This window comes from Mirounga leonina, unplaced genomic scaffold (assembly GCF_011800145.1).
Source record: "Mirounga leonina isolate KUSES-001 unplaced genomic scaffold, KU_Mleo_1.0 Mir_418, whole genome shotgun sequence".
NCBI lineage: Eukaryota > Metazoa > Chordata > Mammalia > Carnivora > Phocidae > Mirounga > Mirounga leonina.
In genome coordinates this window covers 641,179-660,133 of record NW_023270739.1, presented here as the reverse complement: position 1 = coordinate 660,133, position 18,955 = coordinate 641,179, and the positions used below count along the sequence as shown (strand labels likewise).

General features: G+C 62.5%; 1 protein-coding gene across 2 annotated transcripts in view; it reads right to left on the bottom strand.

Annotated features, from left to right (window-relative positions):
- Window positions 1-18,955, bottom strand: part of WNT7B (Wnt family member 7B) — a 47,333-nt gene that overhangs the window by 26,403 nt on the left and 1,975 nt on the right. Inside the window, exon 1 of one of the 2 annotated variants that reach the window (XM_034987307.1) lies at window positions 16,514-16,596. The exons of the other annotated variant lie outside the window; for it this stretch is intronic. Coding sequence (XP_034843198.1) covers window positions 16,514-16,596 — 83 coding nt within the window. Of the gene's footprint in view, window positions 1-16,513; window positions 16,597-18,955 lie in introns of those variants that run through there. 2 annotated transcript variants of the gene reach the window in all.

The window sequence follows — 18,955 nt, the reverse complement described above, 5'->3', positions numbered from 1 at the left end:
CATCGGTGGGATAGGTAGGAGGGGGCAAGAGGGGCCTTGCCCAGCTGATCCCTGCTTGTATGCTTCCCAGGACATGTGAGGCTGATGGAGCAGGGGGCATGGGAGCCCCCAGCCGGCCCCCAGCAGCCAGTGCGCGGGTCAAAGGTGAAGTAAAGGCATCGGAGAAGACAGTCACACAGTATTTTGTGCCAGGAACATAAATACTGAGAAATGGCTGCTAATTCAGAAGTCATTTTGAAATTGTCTCCCTTAGAATGTGGGGGTTTATCCACTCACAAAATTAAATACACCCATTCTGAACACGGGCCTCTGCTGGGTCTCAGTCCTCTCTCCTTACATCCCCATGTTGTAGCTGTGCAGACTGCAGCTCAGAGAGGCGAGGGGACGTGCCTGAGGCTGCACAGCCAGGCTCAGAGCCCGGTCTCTGATTCCAGAACTCAGGCGGAGGCAGCGTGGTGCCCCATAGCAGGGGCATACCAAGCACGAGAGCCTAGAGCGGGAAACAATGCCCACTTTTTAGTCTCGAAACACAGCTTTAAATCTTTCTCTTGCTTAAAATCCTCCAAGGTCATTCATGAATTCAGTTCCGGGTTGATGGACAGCTTCCACTGCTGGAGTTTGAGGTCTCAGCCACCCTGCCCCTTCCCTCCCCTACAGTCCACACGTTCGCAGGGAGTCTGCCCTCCCTGAGAAGGCATGGCCCTGCCAGCCACACCCCTAGCCTTGGCCACACTGTTTCTTCCACCTGGAGGGTTAGGCGGGGGCTGCAGTTATGGGAATCCTCTTTAGGGAATCCACCAGAGTGGAAAGGGGCAAAAATACATGGTAACTTGAAATTGGTGATCTGGAGGAGGGGCAAGGAGGGTGGAAGCATGGGGGGGAGGGGAAAGGGGACATGGTGGGAGGGGGAGGAGTGGGGAGCAGGGAGGAGTGGAGGAGGGGCGAGGAGCAGCAGGGGAGGAGGGCGAGTGCAGGCTGCGTCCTGGAATAATTGGCAGTTTGGGAGTGGGGGCATGCTGTGGGCATCTCAGCAAGCCGCCCACAGGGTGGGCCTGGCTCTCACCCCCAAGCAGCAAGATCACCCCGGGTGGCTTCTCGGCCCACAGCTGCCCACCCAGGTGCCCCCGGGAGAGCTAGCAGGGAGGTTCTGAGTGGCCCTGAGCACACAGAGGCCGGGCTGGCCCCTCCGGTTTCAGTCGCTGACTTTTTCCGTGGAAAATTCTGCTCCAGACTCATCTCCTTGCACTATTCGGGAGCCTCGGGACAAAGGTAAGATGCCAGGAGGAGCGGGCAAAGCTGAAAGTCTGGAACTGTTCCTCAGCCCCGGCCTGGGCCAGCCCCACGAAGGGAGCCTGCAGGACAAGGGGCTTCTTCCTTGTCCCCGGGGACTGCAGGCGGGCCTCTGATCTCCAACCAGAGGTGCCGAAGCCGGCAGAGGACCCGCAGGGATGCGCTTCCCTGTTGTTTCCTGGCACTGGGCACGGGGTGCCAGCAGGGCCTGCCGAGGGACAAGACAAAGAGCTTCCTACCTGCCAGAGGTCCCAAGGGGTCAGGGCTGCCTCTAGGACTAGGGGATGCCGGAGGGTGAGGGGCGAGGTGACCACTGCCAGGCGACAGATGGTGCAGAAGAGGCCAGGAGGGTGGGACGCTTGCTATGACATTAGCCGGGTACCACATCACCCACCGGGCAGCCCTGTGGGGCCGAGGGCGGGAACGTGAGTGAGACCTTTGGTCAGTTGCTTAAACTTTCTGTGTCTCGGCTTCCACATCCGCGGAGTGGGACTACTGATAACACCGGCCCATCGGGGCTGCTGGGAGGAGTACGTGATGCGGGCCGATGATGAGAGGTCACGGACGTTGGGCATTATTAACCCTCACTGGGGCCCCATCACTGACCTCCATTCACTGAGCCCCCAGGATGCAGTCCCTTGTGGGAATCAGGGACCAGCTGGGCTTATCGCGAGGACCAGCGGGGTCCACACCCACCACTGCACCCACCACGATTGGGTTCATTCCTGGACCGGCCCTTCCCTCCGACGCAGCAGGTTCAGCCCGGGGTCTAGACACCCCGGGGCAGCTGGTGCTCACATTCGCCACAGGGCCTGCACAGGCGTCTCCAGCCCAAGCTGGGACAACTGCTCAGCAGGAGGATGACAGAGCTGACATTCACACGGCGGGAGGCTACGAGCAGCTTACGTGTGACAACGGGAGTGACTCTCCCCCACTGCCGAGCGGAAGAGCCAGAAGTCAGAAGTTACCCTGAGCTCGGAGGCACGGACGGGGAGGGGGCCCGAGGGAGCCTGCTGGGTTCCAGATTGTTCTCTAGCCCAAGCTGAGAAATGGTTTACGTGAGTGCCCACACACGTAAAGACGCATCAAGCTGTCCACTCGAGATTTCTGTACTTTACGTAAGTTACATCTCAACAAGAAAGCAAAATTTTGCAATACAAAACGTCATAGGGCTGGCAAAATCAGAATGAAAACTCTCGCGTTTTCTCATAAAAGTTAAAATAAAGAAAATACACTTAAGACATGCAATACGAATGTTCACAATCATCCCCTCGTGCCTTGTCAGTGTGTGCGGACCTTGCAGCAGGTGCTGGTGGAGGGCCACTGTGAGCTGGGCCAGCCGCCCCCTGCAGGCAGCGCCGGGCTGGGCCAGAGTGCAGCCCAAATCCGGTTAAGACCTCATCTAGGTCAAGCCCCACTCTGGCCAAGGGGCAGCCCCCCTCCACCAACCTCCTTGGGGAACAATATCTGGGTCACCTCACAGTCAGGGACGCTGAGGCTCGGCGAAGAGAAAGATGGGGGAGCCAGTGTCCCCCCTATGCCTAGGACTAGAGCCATCCTATCCTCCCCCCTCCACACAGGACAGCCCTGCTTCACTCAGGAGGTCACGACCCTGCAAATCCTGTCCCAGGAGCCAAATCCCTCACGCCATTCAAAGTTAGTGCCTCAAGGCAGAGTGAACACCTACCATGTGCTGGATTCTGGGATAAGAGCTTCCCTCAGGGGGAAGGTGTTTTATTATTGTTACTATTATCGTTGTTGTTGTTGTTATTACTCTATTGCTCCCTCAGAATAGGAACCAGAGGTCCAGAAAGGCCCAGCCACTTGCTGAGTAGCTCAGGGAGGGAGGGTAGGGAACAGGGTTTGGGACCCACACTTCCTGCCCCCCAGACGGCTCTGTGCCTCCTCATCCCTGTCCCTGATGGGGATGTCCCTTATGTAACTTACATAAAGTACAGGATGTCCCAAAGATAATTAGGGGGTGCTCACTTGTTTACCTGGAGAGCCATCCTCCCCCACTGGTCCGCAGGGAGGCTGCACTGGAGGCCAACCTACACTGGGGAGCCTTCACCAAGTGGTTCCTGAAGGAGGACCCCAATTCGTGCCAGGCGCTGAGTCACGAACTCTCTCCAAACAGGCCAGCCCCCCGCCCTGTTGCTGGCCCCAGGATGGCAGGGGCCTTGTCTCATCCCCCACTGCGCACCGCACTGGGCACCGACCCTCAGTGGTCATCACGGAACGAGTGAATGAGAGAAGGGCAGAGTGAATGAGTGGAATGCACGAATGGAAGCCTTCACACCTGCTGAGGGGACCCCTTCCAGGGACAGTGACCCCAGCTGGCACAGGGAGCAAGATGCAGCTGAGACATCCTCAGTGGGGCGGGGGGCTGCAGGCTGGGCGGGCAGGTGGCTGGGGCACTCATAGCATACCCCCGCTTTCACTTAGACTGCTACAGGTTGATTAAAAATTAGCTTTTATTGCCATTTTACGTGTGATTGAGAAAACGTCAGCCTTCCATATGAAGGCCTAGCACATCAAGTCGTGGGAGGTGGGCAGAGTGGGTCCAGGGCCTGTGGGGATAAGGCCACCCCGAGGTGGCCCTCAGAGGGCTTTGATCCACTGGCATTACCAGGGGCTGGACAAGTTGTGCCTTTTTTATTTAAAGAGCCACAGAGAAATGCTGTCATCGCAAGCCCAGGACCACGTGGCAGACCAGCTTCTCAGACCCCGAGGAAGCCCCATGCCATCTGATCTGTGCACAGGGCCCTAAAACTATGGGCACTGATGTGGCCTGTGTCCTGAGGAGGCCGCAGGACCCAGGCAGCTCCACCTCAGTATCCCGTTTCTCTTTACAAATTCCCCAGCAACCGACCCCACAAACCACAGCCCAGGATAGAGATGTCCCAGTAGAGGGGGAATGCCCCCCCCAACATCAGGGCCCCCTACCCAGCCCAGCCCCAGCTCCTCTTCTGCACCTACTCTTTGGACCGAACACCAGCTGTAATGCAGCCCGCCCCCGCTCCCAGGTTTCTGGGTTGGGGCAGCCCCTGCCCCGAACCAACCACAGAATCCTGGGAATGTTCCTAAGGCTAGGACCGGGACAGCCCTCCATGGGGGAGACGCAGTATCCAAGTGCTTCCCAGAACTCAGACCTCATGACGGAGCCTGCTGGACCTCAACATCCCAGCCCCCTCCCCCACAAGCCACAGGAACCAGAGGGGGGCCACCAGGGGACATCTGCCCCTTCCTGGGTCCCCCTCCCCCTGCTCAGGTGGCGAGTACCACTTCTAGGAAGGTCAGCGGTGATGAGAAAGGGCTTCCCCACGGGCAGCCCACCCTCCTCCTCTGCCCTCTGGGCCACCGACCTCCCTGCCCCGCATAGCTGGACAGCAGCCCCAGAGCCTGAGCCGAGCCTCCCAGCCCTGAGCTGTCAGGGATGTGCGTGTCAGCCATGAGGTCAGCCCCAGGCACCCCCTTATTGCTCCTCCTCCATCACTCCGCCCTTGCACTTTCATTCTCCTTCCAGACCCACTGACCTCCCCACGGCCGAGCCCTTCCTCCTGGAGACCTTTTCACCCACCTGCCCCCCAAGGGGCCAGGACTCTGTGCTTGACCCCCTCAGGCCTTTCTAAAGCCATTTGGGGTAAGGTTTATCCACCCCCACAAGCTATGAGCTCCCCAGGGCAGGGATCCCCAACACAGCCCAGCACCTACCCCAGCCCTGAGCTGGCCTTGGACGTGAACTCCCACCCCAGCCCCAGCTCCCAGGGAGGTGGGGACAGGCTGGTCGAGCCTGGGCCAGATCCCCTGTCTCCCTCTGGGGCCCCATCCCTGGCCCTGGCCCCGGCTGCCCAGCTGCCCAGAGCTCCTACAGCCCACGCTCCTGGCCCCGGGCGCTTTATAATTCTTCCTTCTCGGGCATCCTCCGGCAAAATATTTGAAGAATGTTCTAATTATCTGCGATCAGCCAGGGAGGCGGGCCTGGGTCCACTTGTCCAGGAAGTAACCCAGCAAATACCTGGGAAGATGGCAGCTGGCCCCCACGCCTGCCCACCCCACGTCCCCCCCGCCAGCTTCTCTGTCAGGTGGGCAGGGGTCAGCCCAGAACTTCCCAGCCACAGGTGGGCCGGAAGAGGCTCTTCTCCTGCTCTGGAGCCGGTAGGAGTCACGTGGGGCCGCAGCTGGTGGCAGCCTCAGTGCTCCTGCCTGTCAAATGGGGATAAGAATGTCTTCCAGGTCTGGGGTCACTCTGCAGACCGCTCAAGTCACCAGCACAGTGCCAGAGCTTGGCACCAGCGGGGTCCCCACAGCCTTCCTCTGTGGGGTGGAACAGGATGACACAGAACAGATGGGGCAGAGCTGGACACGGCCACTGCAAAGGCCCGGGGGCATTCAGCCCACCTGTCCTCCTGGTGTTCCTTAAGTCTGCTCACCTCCCTCCCCTGCTGGGGCTCTCGGTCCTGTTCAGTGGGCAGCATGGGGCCTGGGGACATCCTCATACCTTGGGAAGGCCGCCCTTACGGTCTGTTCTGAGCCTCAGTCTTCCCATCTGAAAATAGGGACGATCAGCCCTGTTTGGGCCAGTGGCTTCTCCCCCTACTGGCCTGGGCGGGAAGAACTTGGAAGGGGTGGGGGGATGCCCTGCAGGGGAGGGACAAGCCAAAATGACCCCCCTTCCTGAGTGGCATCCCCCACCCTGCCCCACCCCCCCAACCCCTGCCCCGCAGCTCCTCAGGGTGGACCTTGCCGGCCTCACTTTATGGATGAGGAACGGGGCTCCCAGAGAACACCCAGAGGGAGCCGCATGGGTGGTGGGCAGGGGTTCCCCAGTGGAGGTGCAGAGAGAGGGTGGAGGCAGGAAGGGGCCGAGCTGGCAAATGAAGCCATCCCTCTACCCCTCCCTGCCCTGCCCAGGCCTCAGTTTCCCATCTGCCTGTGTAGTGAGGGACCAAAGCCATACCTGTGGCTGTATCCTAAAGAGAGTTCTCAGAGCTTGGGGTCCTGTGTTCAAGGTCTGCTCAGCCGCTGACTCTCACTGGCCTCAGTTTGCCCATCTGCCCAATGGGGAGAAGAGCCCCCTGCTCGCGGGTGGGGCTCCTGTAGGCTGGCTCCCTCCACCATGGGTCCTCCCTGCTGCAATCTTTCCAGCCCACTGCCCCGCTCAGCTCACTGCCCGCAGTGTTCCCAGGGAAGAGAGCGGAGCGTCCGCCTGCTCCCTCGCGCCCCCGGCGGGCGGGCAACCGCCCGCCCTCCCCACATAGCTGGCATTCCTGGCCTGGCATTCTGGGACCCCACCCTGGAGGGAAACCAAGCACTCCTGGGAGAAAGCAGGAGCGGACCCTAGTGGACAGGGGTCTTGGGCAGGGCTGAGGCTGCTAGAGGTGGGCAAGCACACCCAGGGGGGCACAGGGAGCTGCAGATGAGGGGGCATGGGGTCCAGAGGGTCCATCCAGCCCCCACATCTGTTAAGTCAGTGAAACCAGAACCTCATCCGCTCCCTGTGACCACAAAACCCCAGGCCATTGACCTCTGACCTCAGAACCTTCCAGGCCTCTGTTGGGCATCCAGGGCCCATCATGACACTCCTGGCTTCAGGCCACACTGACCAGCAAGGATAGAGGTGCCCAGACCCCTCCAGCAGCCGGGCAGGATTCCAGGCCCAGCATGGTGCCTCTTCCTCCGAAAAGCCTGCCCCTGGCCTCCCCTTCTGTCCTCCCTCCCAGCATGGTCACAGCTAAGCCAGTCTCCTGAGGAGGCTGCTGGGGGCTGAGGTTCAGCCATACCTGTCTGGCCAGGCCATGAACATACTTCCTGCGATTTCTGTGGACCTTCCCAGAATTACCCCCGGCCTTTCTCCTCACTTCCCGTGGTTCAGGGGCGGACACTGACACCTCAAGGTGCATGAAAAATGAGGCCACATAGGGCATGTGACCCCTAGACCTGGCCTCGGCCTAGGCCCTAATGCCCCAGATCTGTCACACCGGGGCACCCTGCAGGCCTGGGTGACCAGGATGTCAACCTGAAACCTCAGGACAGAGGGATGGACAGACAGGCGAGGGGAACAGGTGGGAGGAAGCTGGCAGGGCAACTGGCCCATGGCCAGGCTGGGAGTCTGGGCGCCTGATGGGTCGGCCAGCGCCTCAGCCTTCCGGGCTACTCTGGACATGGTCTGAGCAGAGGGTTTGGGGGCTGAGTCCCTGTAGGCAGAGGACACCGGGCCATCACCTAGTGCAGAGTGCAGAGCAGGGCTGAGTTCCCAATCCCGGGACCCGGCCTCAGGCCAGCATCCTGGAGGACCCCTTTCTAGGAATGGGTGAAGGCGGGGGCCTGCCTTGGCCACAGGGCACCTCAGAGCAGAGCCCAGCCCCACCCAGGCTCTCCCCAGCTCTCCAGCCCTGCCCCCTGCTCTTACCAAACCTGGGGACCGCTCTGGGCCAGAGCACCCTGGGCAAGGCTCCTTCACCACCCACCGTACTTTTTAAGCATCCCACTGCTCCCTCTGAGAATTCCTGGGCCACCAGGGCACCCCAGCCAACTGCCTCCGCTTGGATGCTTTATGGGACAGGGTGCTCACTCCCCCCCCCAGGAGCAGCCCACTCCGCCCTTCATTAGGCTTGGCTGTGATGAGCCACATGATGTGGTGAGCACTTCTGGGGGCTTGCACCCTCAGAACCCCTCCCTGGGCTCAGCAATCCCGCCTCCCACCCCATGCCGTCACTAAGTGGCCCGGAGTACTGAGCACCACCCCTGCCTTCCGCAGCCAGCCTCCACCTCTCGTCCAAGGCCACACAGACACCTGGCAGGGATTAGGTATCAGCACCAAGAGCAGGACCCAGCCCTGCGGCTTTTCTCCCCACTTCTGGGCTCTCTGCCCCAGGCCCTAAGGACCTGTTTCCTCAGCCTCCCCTCTTCCTCCCCTCCTCCTCCCCCTGCAGGAATTTCCACCTCTGAAGGAAGGCAGTGAGAGGGAGCCAGGGGTCGCTCTGGGCTCACACTCAGACTCGCCTGGAACCGCCGGCTCTCCCCACCCCTCTAGAAGGGGCTGGCAAACAACTGGTGGCCCAGGTCCCCTGGGGCAGACGCTGGGCAGCAAGGAGGATGTCCCCAGCAATGCAATCATCACACCTCACTCCCTGCCTCTTGGCTCTTGGGGCTGCCGTTAGGAGCTAATGGAAGGGGGGTGGGGGGTCCACCCTCCAACCTCCAGGAGCCACGGCCTGGAGTGAAGCCCTGCCTGATCACATGGCCAGGCAGGCAGGGTCTGCGACAGAAGACACACAGGAGCCCCGGGGCAGCTGTCAGCCCTCTGCCCAGCACGCCTCCCCAGACAATGACCAACAGCAGGCTTGACCTGGCATTCCTTGGGGTCCCCCACGCCCTGTGCTCTAAGCTACTGGGCACAGAGTGAGCCACCAGAACCAGGCTGCTGACTCCGTGCCCCCCGGGCTCCCCGATGCGTACTCCTTGGCACTTCCTTGGCACCCCCCCACACAGGCTGGCTGCTGGTGCCCTAGCCTGTGCATGGGCGTAGGCAGCGTGCTCCACCCCCGGGCAGTGCCACCAAGGGGGTGATGACTCTGCCAGGGCTGTGACGGGGGCTTGGTCCACGGGTGTGGCACTCAAGCGCACCGCGGGGCCTGCCACGGGTGGACGGCCCACAGGACGGGCCCCCAGGGAAGAAGGGGATGGCAGGTGATAGACGTGGGCTCCTTCCAAAGGGGGGCGTGTCCGCAGCACCTGGAAATTCCCGGTGCTCCCCGCCAGCAGTGAAGTCACCCTGGGAAGACCTGAGTCAAGGAGCCAGGAAGTCACCCAGCCCCCTAGCCCACCCTGTGCCCACCCATGCGCACTGGGGGCCCGCACACCTGGGGCCATCCACTGGGCAAGTGGGTCCTGACCAGGTCAACGGGCCTCGCTGGGACCCAGACACAGAGGCCGCCATCGGACCATCCAAGAGGGTGTTTACTGGGCACCAACTTAGCACCAAGTATTGCACTGGGTGCTAGACGGTGGGGGGCGGGGGGGCAGGGAGGAGTGACCTACTTGCAGCTACTACCCCAGGCCCGGCCTCCAAGGGTGCTGACGGCACCCCCTCAGCCACACTGTGCCCCCCATCCACCCTGTGGGTCCTGCCTCAGGGAAGCCCGTCCCCTGGCCTCGGCCCCACCCGCATCAGACGTGGGCGGCGGGACCAGCCTCCTCCCCTCCCCGTTTCCCCTGCTTGGTGCACTCATACCCAGGGGCCCTCCTTAGCGCGGGTGAAGCAGCTCATCCCTGCCCTCCTTGAGACCCAGGCCTGGGGCTGCACTATCACCGCTGTGACCTCACCTCCCACTGCCCCAGCCTGCTCCCCGGGCCCCCAGCCCACCCCACAGCTGCCCCTCGGCCAAGAACGCCACTCTCCCCAGCACATTCTTTAGGGCCCAGGTCGGAGGCCACCTTCTGTGAGGAGTCTCCCCTGATCTGCCCTCACTGCAGATGGGTCAGGCTCCTGCTCTGTAGGACCCCACAGGGCTTTGTATACATGACGGGGGAGGAGGGGAGCTTCCCAGTTACACCCGCGGACGCCTTATTCGCCTGGCTCGGGGGTTGCAGTCGCTGCTAAGAAGGGCAAGCTCGGAGTAGAGTAGTGTCCGGGCCTGGCAGGAAGGGGAGGCGGGGACAGAGGGGCCTGAAGCACCGAGACCCACCACCCACAGCGACAGGCCAAGGCAGAAACGCGGAGGGCTGCCCGAAGCCCGTGGTACGTGGCAAAACACCATGTGTACACATGCTGGCCCAACTTAGAAGCTCATGAGGGGCCAGTGGGGACTACATTCTCTCTCTCTGCTCAAGCCGGTCTCACGGCCCCTTGGGTTGGGGCCCAAGGCGGGGAGGGACCCTGGAGCAGAAATCTGAGGGCCTCTTGGTCCCTTCACACACCTGGAGGGAAAGGTGCCCCTCTGGTTCCAAGTCTAAACGTGGGGAGGTGGGGGCAGGGAAGAGAGAGAGACAGAGAGAGCCCTCGCTCAGAGCCTCATGACTCCTGGTCCCTAAACAATTCTAACCAGCCGGAGTAGTTGGTTTCTCTTACCCACACAGTGAATGAGAAGGCAGACAGGCCTGGGTTCGAACATGAGCTCAGCCACCTTGAGCGTGACCTAGGGAGTTACTGGGCGCTCTGCCCCTCACACTTCTCACTTCACCCGCCCCAAGTAGGGGGCCCCCCCGCTTAGCTCCCCCTTTCAGGCAGCCAGGGAGGAAACAAATTCAGAGCAGACCCCAGCTGGTGTGCACCCCTCAGCCCCGTGACAGAAGGCCTCTGCAAGACGACCTGAGTTTTCCAAAGGTGGAACGCAGAGCCGTCAGGGTTCTGTCTGGTGGGCACGCAGTTCCTTCTGGAGGAACTCCCATTCAGAGGAGCTTTTCATCTGTTTGCCACTTGGGACAGTGAGGGCTGAAATCTCAGCTCTAGACCCCTCAGCATGGTGGCCCCCCGCACCCCGGCAGCCCCAAGGCCTGCTTTGGGAGGGCAAGTTGAGACACCACCCACCCTTGTTCCAAGGCTCCTTCTCCCCGGGGCCCTGCTCATTCACAGCTCCCGCTGGGCACGCAGCAGGACTCCAGCACCCAGAGCACCTCTGGTCTGAGAGGCTGTGGAGGAGCGTCTGGACCAGGGGTGGCCTGGGGAGGGGGGGTGAGGTCTGAAAAGCGCTGGAGGCCCCCAGTCTGATCAGGATGGGACTGCCAGGGAATGCTGACTCAGGCCCTTCCGGACCACGGCTGATGCCTGGGGAGCTGCTTGCCGGTTCAGCTGGTGTCCTGTCCGTCCTGATCCGGGCACCTCTCACTTCGGGGTCTGCAGGAGGATGCCCAGTTGGCTGCATAGTTCTAGTGTGTTCCACTCACATCCTCCGACCGAGTGCTTCGTGGCGTCAGCAGTGCTCAGAATCTAACTGCTCCACCTCTGAGCCTGTGGGATGACCTTCCCGGGGCCTCTGCATCCCCTGTCACAGAGCGGGCCAACCATACCCCATGGCTGCCTTGCACAGAGGACCCGTGAGTGCTGGCTTCCTTCCAGGCAGGGCTCTTGCCCGGCATCCCTGGCCCTCAATCCTGCATCTGCTTGTATGCCTCCAGGGCTGGACGGCTCACCACCCCCTGCCAACCACGGGGCTGGCCCAGTGGCCCAGGCCTGGGGCTCCCCCCCAAGTCAGAGGCTGAGGACACCCCACGTTGAGGGCAAGACCGGGAGGGGGCCCAGGCAGGCTAGGCAGCTCTGTGATGGAGACAGGGAAGATGGAGAAGGGGAGGAGGGAGCGCACCTGTGCCCACCCCCACCCTGTTAGCCAGCCCAAGGGGAGGCCCCAGACCCTGCGCCAGGGAAGGAGGACAAACGGAGGTTTTGTCCTTGACCAGCGGGCGGCCCGCACCACACAATGACCCTTTCATCAGGCTGAGGGAGCCCTGGGTCGAGGTTTCATCTGACAAGAGAGAACTCCCAGCCTCTTGTCCCTTGCTGGGGAAGTTGGGGCGGAGGGGGGGCGGGGGGGCGCTGAGTCCTATCTGAGCCAGACCCAGGGCCATGCAAAATGGAGGCTCCAGGGCAACTAGCTGAAGCCCCTCCATCTGCCCTGGGGCGGGGGGAGAGGTCCCAAGAGTTTAGGTGACTGGCCACGGGCCGCACAAAAAGGGGCCCTGTTCTGGGTACACCCCAAAACCTGAGCTGACGGAAGGTCTGGGTCTCTACAATCAAGACCTCCACCCCATCCCATTCCCTCCCCTGCCACCACCCTCGGGGTCTCACCCAGGCTAGCCTAACAACAGAGCCTTGGCCCAGACCCCCAGCAGGAGTTCTGGGTTCCCCACAGGCCATGTGGCCCTGGCCCCTGCCCCCGCAGGCTGGCGTGAGGCTCTGTGGGACATGTTGTGTGATTTGCTGGGTCTGTGTCCACAGCGTCCCCAGAGGAGCCAAGTGTGGAAACACTGAGAAGTCAGGGCCTCAAAAATCGCTTCCCTTCACGGTGGTCTCCTCCCCACAGAGCATCTCGCACCTCCCCTGATCACCCCTGGAGGCCCCAGGGGCCCGGGCACGCCTTTCTCTGTGGGACCACCGTAGGGCGAATTTCTTCCCAAAGGCAGTGGCAGAACTGGTTCCAGAGCCGGGACGGCCATTACCCTGGGTTCTGTGTGACATCCAGAGGGCCTCTCTGCTCATCTAGGTGCCACCCCCTCTAGGAAGCCCTCTGAGATACCCCAGAGAGTTCAACACTCTCCCCGGAACAAATACAGCCACCAGTCCTCCCTCTGCGTCCCAGCTGCCCAGCCGCCCTGCTCCTAATGGCTGAGCGTGACCCCATCTCTCGAGCACCTACTGTATACCAAGAACCCGGCGGGGCACGTCTCTGCATTTGCTTGCCGAGTCCTCACGGCCACTCCAGAAGTTTGAGTCCCACTGGCCCTGGCCCCCCAGGGCACAGCCAGGTTACAGAATGCACCCAGGCAGCAAGAAGAAGAGCAGGGATGGGAACCCCAGAGCAGGGAGGACTCAAGGGAAACTCGGTCAGAAAATGAGCCTTTCCCCTGCGGGGCCTCAACGCGGCTGCAGGGCACACATGAGCCTGGAGGAAGCACATGAGCGCCCACCGCCCCTCCTGGCCCTTCCTCCCCACACACACAGGGTCAAAAGTAATCTCCAGAGCGCACCAGCCGCCCTTCGATTAGCAGTTGATGAGCCGTGCCCACGTGGCAAAGGCCCCGGGAGCGCTTTGTGGCGGGAGAAACTCCATTTCTGCTCCAGCCCAGCTAACCCCCTGGATAAGTCACTGCACGGAGCCACACGTGCCTTGGAGTCCCGGAGGCTTGTGGGCCCAACATGCGCCTGCAGAGAGGAAGCATCTCCATCTCCCCACCACCGACCACCGATGAGGAGACTGGGGCCCAGAGAAGCCCCTGGACCCGCCCAAGGCCACACAGCAGGGCAACTCCCACACCTGGGCAGACGCAGCCTGCAGGCTGGGAGCTGCTCCTCCCGAGGGGAAACCAATGCACACTAAGCTGGGCGGCCCCGTTCTGCTGCCACACAGGCTCCGAGGCCAGGGGAGGGGGCCTGATTCAGCAATGCCCGCCCCCCGGGGTCGTGCCCACAGCGTTTCTGGGACTGCGGTTGGCACCACCAATAAAGCCACAGCGGTGGAGCCGGGAAGAGGCCCAGCCTTGGCAGGGCAGTGGTGAGTGCCCCCCAGCCCCCCCACAGCCAGGTGGTCGGTGAGTAACCGCCCCGTCACCCATGACTCACTCAGCTCCCCAGAGCGGGCGGTCACCATGAGAGGCTCGTACCGGAAGACCTGGGGGGATCATTGTAGCCAACCTCCACATCTGGGAGAGGGAGGCCAAGACGGGAAGGGACCTGCCCAGGACAGGAGACAGCCTGGTCCTGGCACGAGGCCCCCAGACCGGCTGACCAGCACCGCAGCCCTCTTCTTGACCTGCGGCCCCCCACCTGCCCTCTCTGGGGCCCTCGCTGACCCCCCACTGGCCGTGGAAGCTTCTGCCCTGACAACAGTGGTGCAGAGAAGGGTAAGGCTGGCCAGAGCTGCCTCACAAGGCCAGCCAAGCTCAGCATCAGGCGGGGGCTCAGGGCCCTTCCAGGCCAGCACACCCGTCCGACCCAATCAGTGGCAGGGGCCCAGGCATGCATCTGGGATTCGCTATGCACGGACCACAGCCCAAGACAGGGAGCTGGGAGAGCAGCCCAGATGAAAAGGGCAGGATCAATTGTCCACCAGTGTCTGTGATCCCAGCAGTGGGATGCCTTCTGGAAAGTTCTCTGAGGCAGAAAGAAGCCTCCGCCCAGGGCCCCTCCTGCCCCTGGCATCCTCAGATCCCACAGGGCTGACCTGCCTAAGTATTCCCGGGGTAGTGAGGTGGGCTTACTGTTGACCCCCAACTGTTCTCAAAGCACTTTTGCACAGGCCGCCCCAGCTGCACCCGGGTATCAGTGCAGAGCCACCCACGAGGGTCTTCCCACCATTCTCACTGTCATCTGCAGCCCTGGGGCCCTGCTCCCACCGTGGCCTCCTCCAGGCCCAGCCAGCACTGTACCCACCAAACGGGGCAGGGGAAACCCCAGAGCTCCCTCTCTTGCTCCTGGGAGCAGCTAACTGAATTTCTCCCCAGGAAAGCCTGGCATCAGCACTTTCTCTCCCCGGGGCAGGGCCGGGGGGGGGGGGGGCGCGGGGGGAGCTGATGGTCAGGCTGGGCTGGTGCTGGAGCAGGGGTCGCCGAAGGCAGGGCAGGGGGCAGAGTCTGCTTTGCTGCCCCCCACCACATACCCTGGACCTCCGCACTGGCCCAGGAACGTTTGGAAAACTATCGCCTTTGGAGAATTTTTCCCAACAAAGCTGTGGCAGTGAACACGCAGGGAGCGAGCCCATGTGGGCACAGATGGTAATCACTGCAGGCCTGGATTGCGGGAGCCAACCTGAAGGAAAACTTGGGGTCTACCCATGCATACTGGCCACCACCTGCCCCAGAGCTCCTCACTGCTGCTTGGTCCCACTCTCTCCAGCTCCTGAGCCCCTTGCCCACCTCCTCCTCTCAGATTCTTACTCCAGACAACCCCCGGAGGACTCCTGGTTTCCTACCCCTGGACACCTCCCCATTAACGCCAAACCTCAGCCAGCTGCCTCCAAAAATGGTTTCTTAAGGCATAGTAGCTGCTGATTCTCTAGCTTAAGATTGAGATGCGGGGATTTTCAGGGGGAGGGGGAGGCTTCCCGACCTCTGACCTCTGAGAACTGGAGGCTGGGATTCCAAGGCCCCCTTGGTTGATCCATTTCCCAGGAGGGATGCCAGAAGCAGGACTTTCCTAGCCTGATTCCCCAAAGATCAGGCGGTCCCAATCCGGCCCCTTTCCCTGCCTGGGGCGGCCTATCCCCCCCCCCCCCCCCCCACCTTCCCCAGGCGATGCCTCTGCAGCCGGGCTGCCCGCCGGGCCTGGAGCACTCTCTGCGCCTGGACCTTGTAATTATGTCCCACAGCCCGGGAAACCGCGGGCCTCGCAGCATCTGGCTGCGGTTGCGAACTTTTGTTTCAAGATGCGCGACTATTTATAGAAGGAAAACGGGTAGGATAGTAATTTCCTAGGAGCTGGAGGAGAAATTGGCTGCGCCTCTATTAAAAGGGGGTGGGGGCACGGCATTTATTAGGATTGCGGCCGCGCGGGAGGTGGGGGTGGCGCACGGAGCGGGAAGGCAGCGCCTGCCCCCTCTGGCCGCGTTAGGCGACCCCGGACGTGGCCCGCGTGCAAAGGAGGGGGAGGAGGAGGGGAGGAGAGAAGGGGAGGGAGAACTAGCTCTGAGGTTTAATCAGTAGCATCCAGCTTAAATTCCCCCAAACGGCGGTTCCATAAATCAAACTTCTTTTTAAATCGGAGGCCAGAGCATATGCGTCCCATTAGGAATCGGGCGAAGCCGCTGCCGCGCCGACGCGCCCCCTCGGCTCCCTGGGCCCGGCCCGGCCCTGCCTGGAGCTTCCCGGAGCCCGGTGGGCGCTGCCCGTCCCGACGCACACGCGCGCCCACGCTCCGCGCGCTGCCTCGGCCAGGACCCCAGGGCGCACCTCGGCCAGCCGCACGCGCGCTGCGCGTCCCCCTCGCCCCCAGGTGAGGAGTAGGCAGTAGCTGGGTCGGGCGGCTCAGCGCGGCGGGACGGCGCGAGAAGCCGCGGCCGCCACCGAGGACAGCTTGGGCGCTGTCTGGCGGGGCGCAGAGGGCACGTGTGCGCCGGTGTGCGCGCGGGGGAGCGGGCGTGTGCGTGCGGCTCTCCCGAGGGCGGCCCCCGCGGCCCGACCCCGTGGATTTATAAAGGGAAGGGGATCCCGCTGGGCCGGGACTCCGGAGGGACCGCGCAGGGAATCCCCGCGCCGCCGCGCGCCCTCCCGCCCTCGCGCTCGGTGCGCACAGTCTGGTCCCCCCGGGCAGTAGGGCCTCTGGCGGGCCACGCTCTCTCTGACCCCAAAGCCGTAACTTCTCACTGCTGCAGCCGCCCCCCACGTCCTCCACCTCGGCGCCTTAGGCAGACGAGGAGACCCAAAGTCGCAGCCTACCGAGCGCGTCGGGCACCCGGTGCCCCGCCCAGGGACTCCGCTGCCGAGTTTCCTACCCGCCCGGCTCCTGCGCCGGAGGCCGAGGAGAGGGCTTCCTCCTCCACCACCCGCCCCGCGTGCGGCCCGCGGCACTCACAGGTAGCTGCCGCTGGACAGGATGAGAAAGATCTGCGGGCAGTACACGGAGAGGAGCGCGCCGCGCGGCGACAGCAGGAGCATGGTGGGCCGGCGCTCCTGGAAGGGCTCGGCGGGCCCGGCGGGCAGGACGCCTGGGCCAGCTGAGGCCGGGGTCTCCGCGGCCCTCCCCGAGGTGGGGCGGCGACACCAGGCGCTAGGGACCCGGGCGCGCGGGCCCCAGCGCAGTATTCGTCCGTGCCCCGCCGCCAGGGCCGAGCATCGCGCTGGGGCTGGGGCCGGGGCCGCGGCGGGCGCTGGGGCTGGAGTGTGGAGCGAGGGGACGGGCAGTGGGCAGCGGGTGCGCCTCGGCGGCTGTCTAGCCCTCCGTCCGTCGATCGGTCGGAACCGGCTCTGTCGCTCGCTCTGGCTCAAGTCTCCAAGTCTCTCGAGGCGCGCAGCTGCCATTGGACGGGCCGCCCCTACATCCGCCTCCTCTGCGGGCGGGTTTTTTAAAGGGGAGGCTGACCGGAGCGTGCGACAGGAGCCGCCCCCAGGGCTTGCCCAAACTGCCCCGGCCCCTATCCCCCCACCTCCCCGCCCAACTTCAGCGAACCGCACGGCTCCGGCCTGCTCTGGAAGGTGCACCTAGGGGGAGGCACCGCCGCGTAACCGCGCGGGGGCGTGCGGTCCTCTTGGGGGGCTGTGCTCGGTAGTGGGTTCTCGTGTTCGCATGCATGTGCCTGCATGTGCCTGTGTGTGCCCGCGGGAGCGTGGGCGCGTCTGTGAGGGCGCAGGTGTGTGCGCACAGATGCGCTGTGGGTGCTGCCCTTCGGCTGCGTGCGCCCCTGGGTCTGGTTAGGCTGGCTGTGAGTCGCACACTCTCACCCTAACCAACCAGGCCCAGCCAGGCAGGGCCCACCTGTGCACATGCGCACTGGTGTCTCTGTAGGGTCCTGCCTCAGTGCCTCTTTCGAGAGGCGGTGAGAAGGCACCCCTAATTGGTTCACAGAGGCCCCCAACTTTGGCTTCCCCGTCTCACTTCTTTTGCTCTCCTTTGAGGGGTCGGTTGGGTTAGGTGTAGGGAGGAGCAGATTCACAAGGACACACTTCCTAAACAATCCTTCTTCTTCCAGTGATTTTTTTAAAGGCCAGAAACCCACCTCCTCTTTTGAGGTTTTGAGTCCCACCTCCTATTGTCTGCCAAGCCTGGCTATATATGAATGATCTTCCAGATACAGTGTAGACCCTGTCAGCTGGGGCGAAAGCACAAGGCAGGGATGATGACAAGAGTGGTCTGTGAAGATATGGCCAGTGGTCCAGGGGTGGGGCATTTCCCATCTTCTAGACCTGGCATGCAGATTCATGCCCAGCAGCGGGAAGCAGGGGGCTGCCCCCTTCACCTTCACCCCACTGGATCCCTCTGCCTATCCCAGGGCAGGAATGGAGCAGGGCTGATCCTGGGACTTCGTAACCCCATTCCAGTGGGCAGAGGATGCCTGGATTCCAAGGGCTTGTCCTGGCCCTGGCTTGGCCTCCCTGAGGGCTGCAGCCTGGAGCCTGCTCAGTCCAAAAGTGAGGAACTGTGACTCCCCAAAGCCATCTGTTTTGAAATTGCTCAAAATCCAAGGCAAACTGACTCTTGAGGCCCTGATCCCCAAAGGGATTGTGAGGCCAGAGTTCTCCAACCCTGCTGGTCTGGGAGCTTCCCCCAGGGGCTACACGTCTGTGTGGTGGCTGCGTGTGCACGAGTGGGGGAGGTTCCCGATGCACATTCATAAACGTGCACACACAGGTGTAGGTTGGGGGAGGGCATGATCATGGAATATCCCCCCAGGGCATGCAATCTCTGACGTTGGCTTGGAACGTCTATGGCCCTAAAATCCACTACCTGGAGGAGTCCCCAGGGTGCTGATACTGAGGTCATTAACAGTGAGGAAAGCTTGGCTGTGCTCACAGGTGTTTATTGGGTCCCCCTCCCTCCAGGGTGCAGGCACCCAGGACGAATCTTCACAGTACCCGGTGAAGGACATGCTACTGTGATCCCACTTCCCGGATGAGGGAGGCAGCCTGGGAGATTAAAGCCTCCAGCCAAAGCCACCAATGAGGAGTGAGGGGGAGGAATGAACCCCAAACCTCATCTTTACTGCACTGGACTCCCAAGTCATTAACCCCTCGGGTCACATCTGGGTCCAGCTCCCCCCTCCTCCCTGCCTTGTGCGGCCAAGATGGCTTTACTATAAAGAAAGCAAGACCCCTGCTCCAAGGTGGGCAGGCAGGTAGCGGCCGAGGCTCAGCCCCCTCCCCTTAGCAGATCCCGTGGTGGCTCCCTGGTTTTCCCGGATGTGGTTCCACAGGGTGTTTGGAGATTAGGTTTTCTCCTCTCCCCCCAGGAGTGTGTGTTTTAGGGGGCACAGCGGGGTCAGGGGGGAGCTTCCCACACCAGGACTCCTGAGTGGAGGCA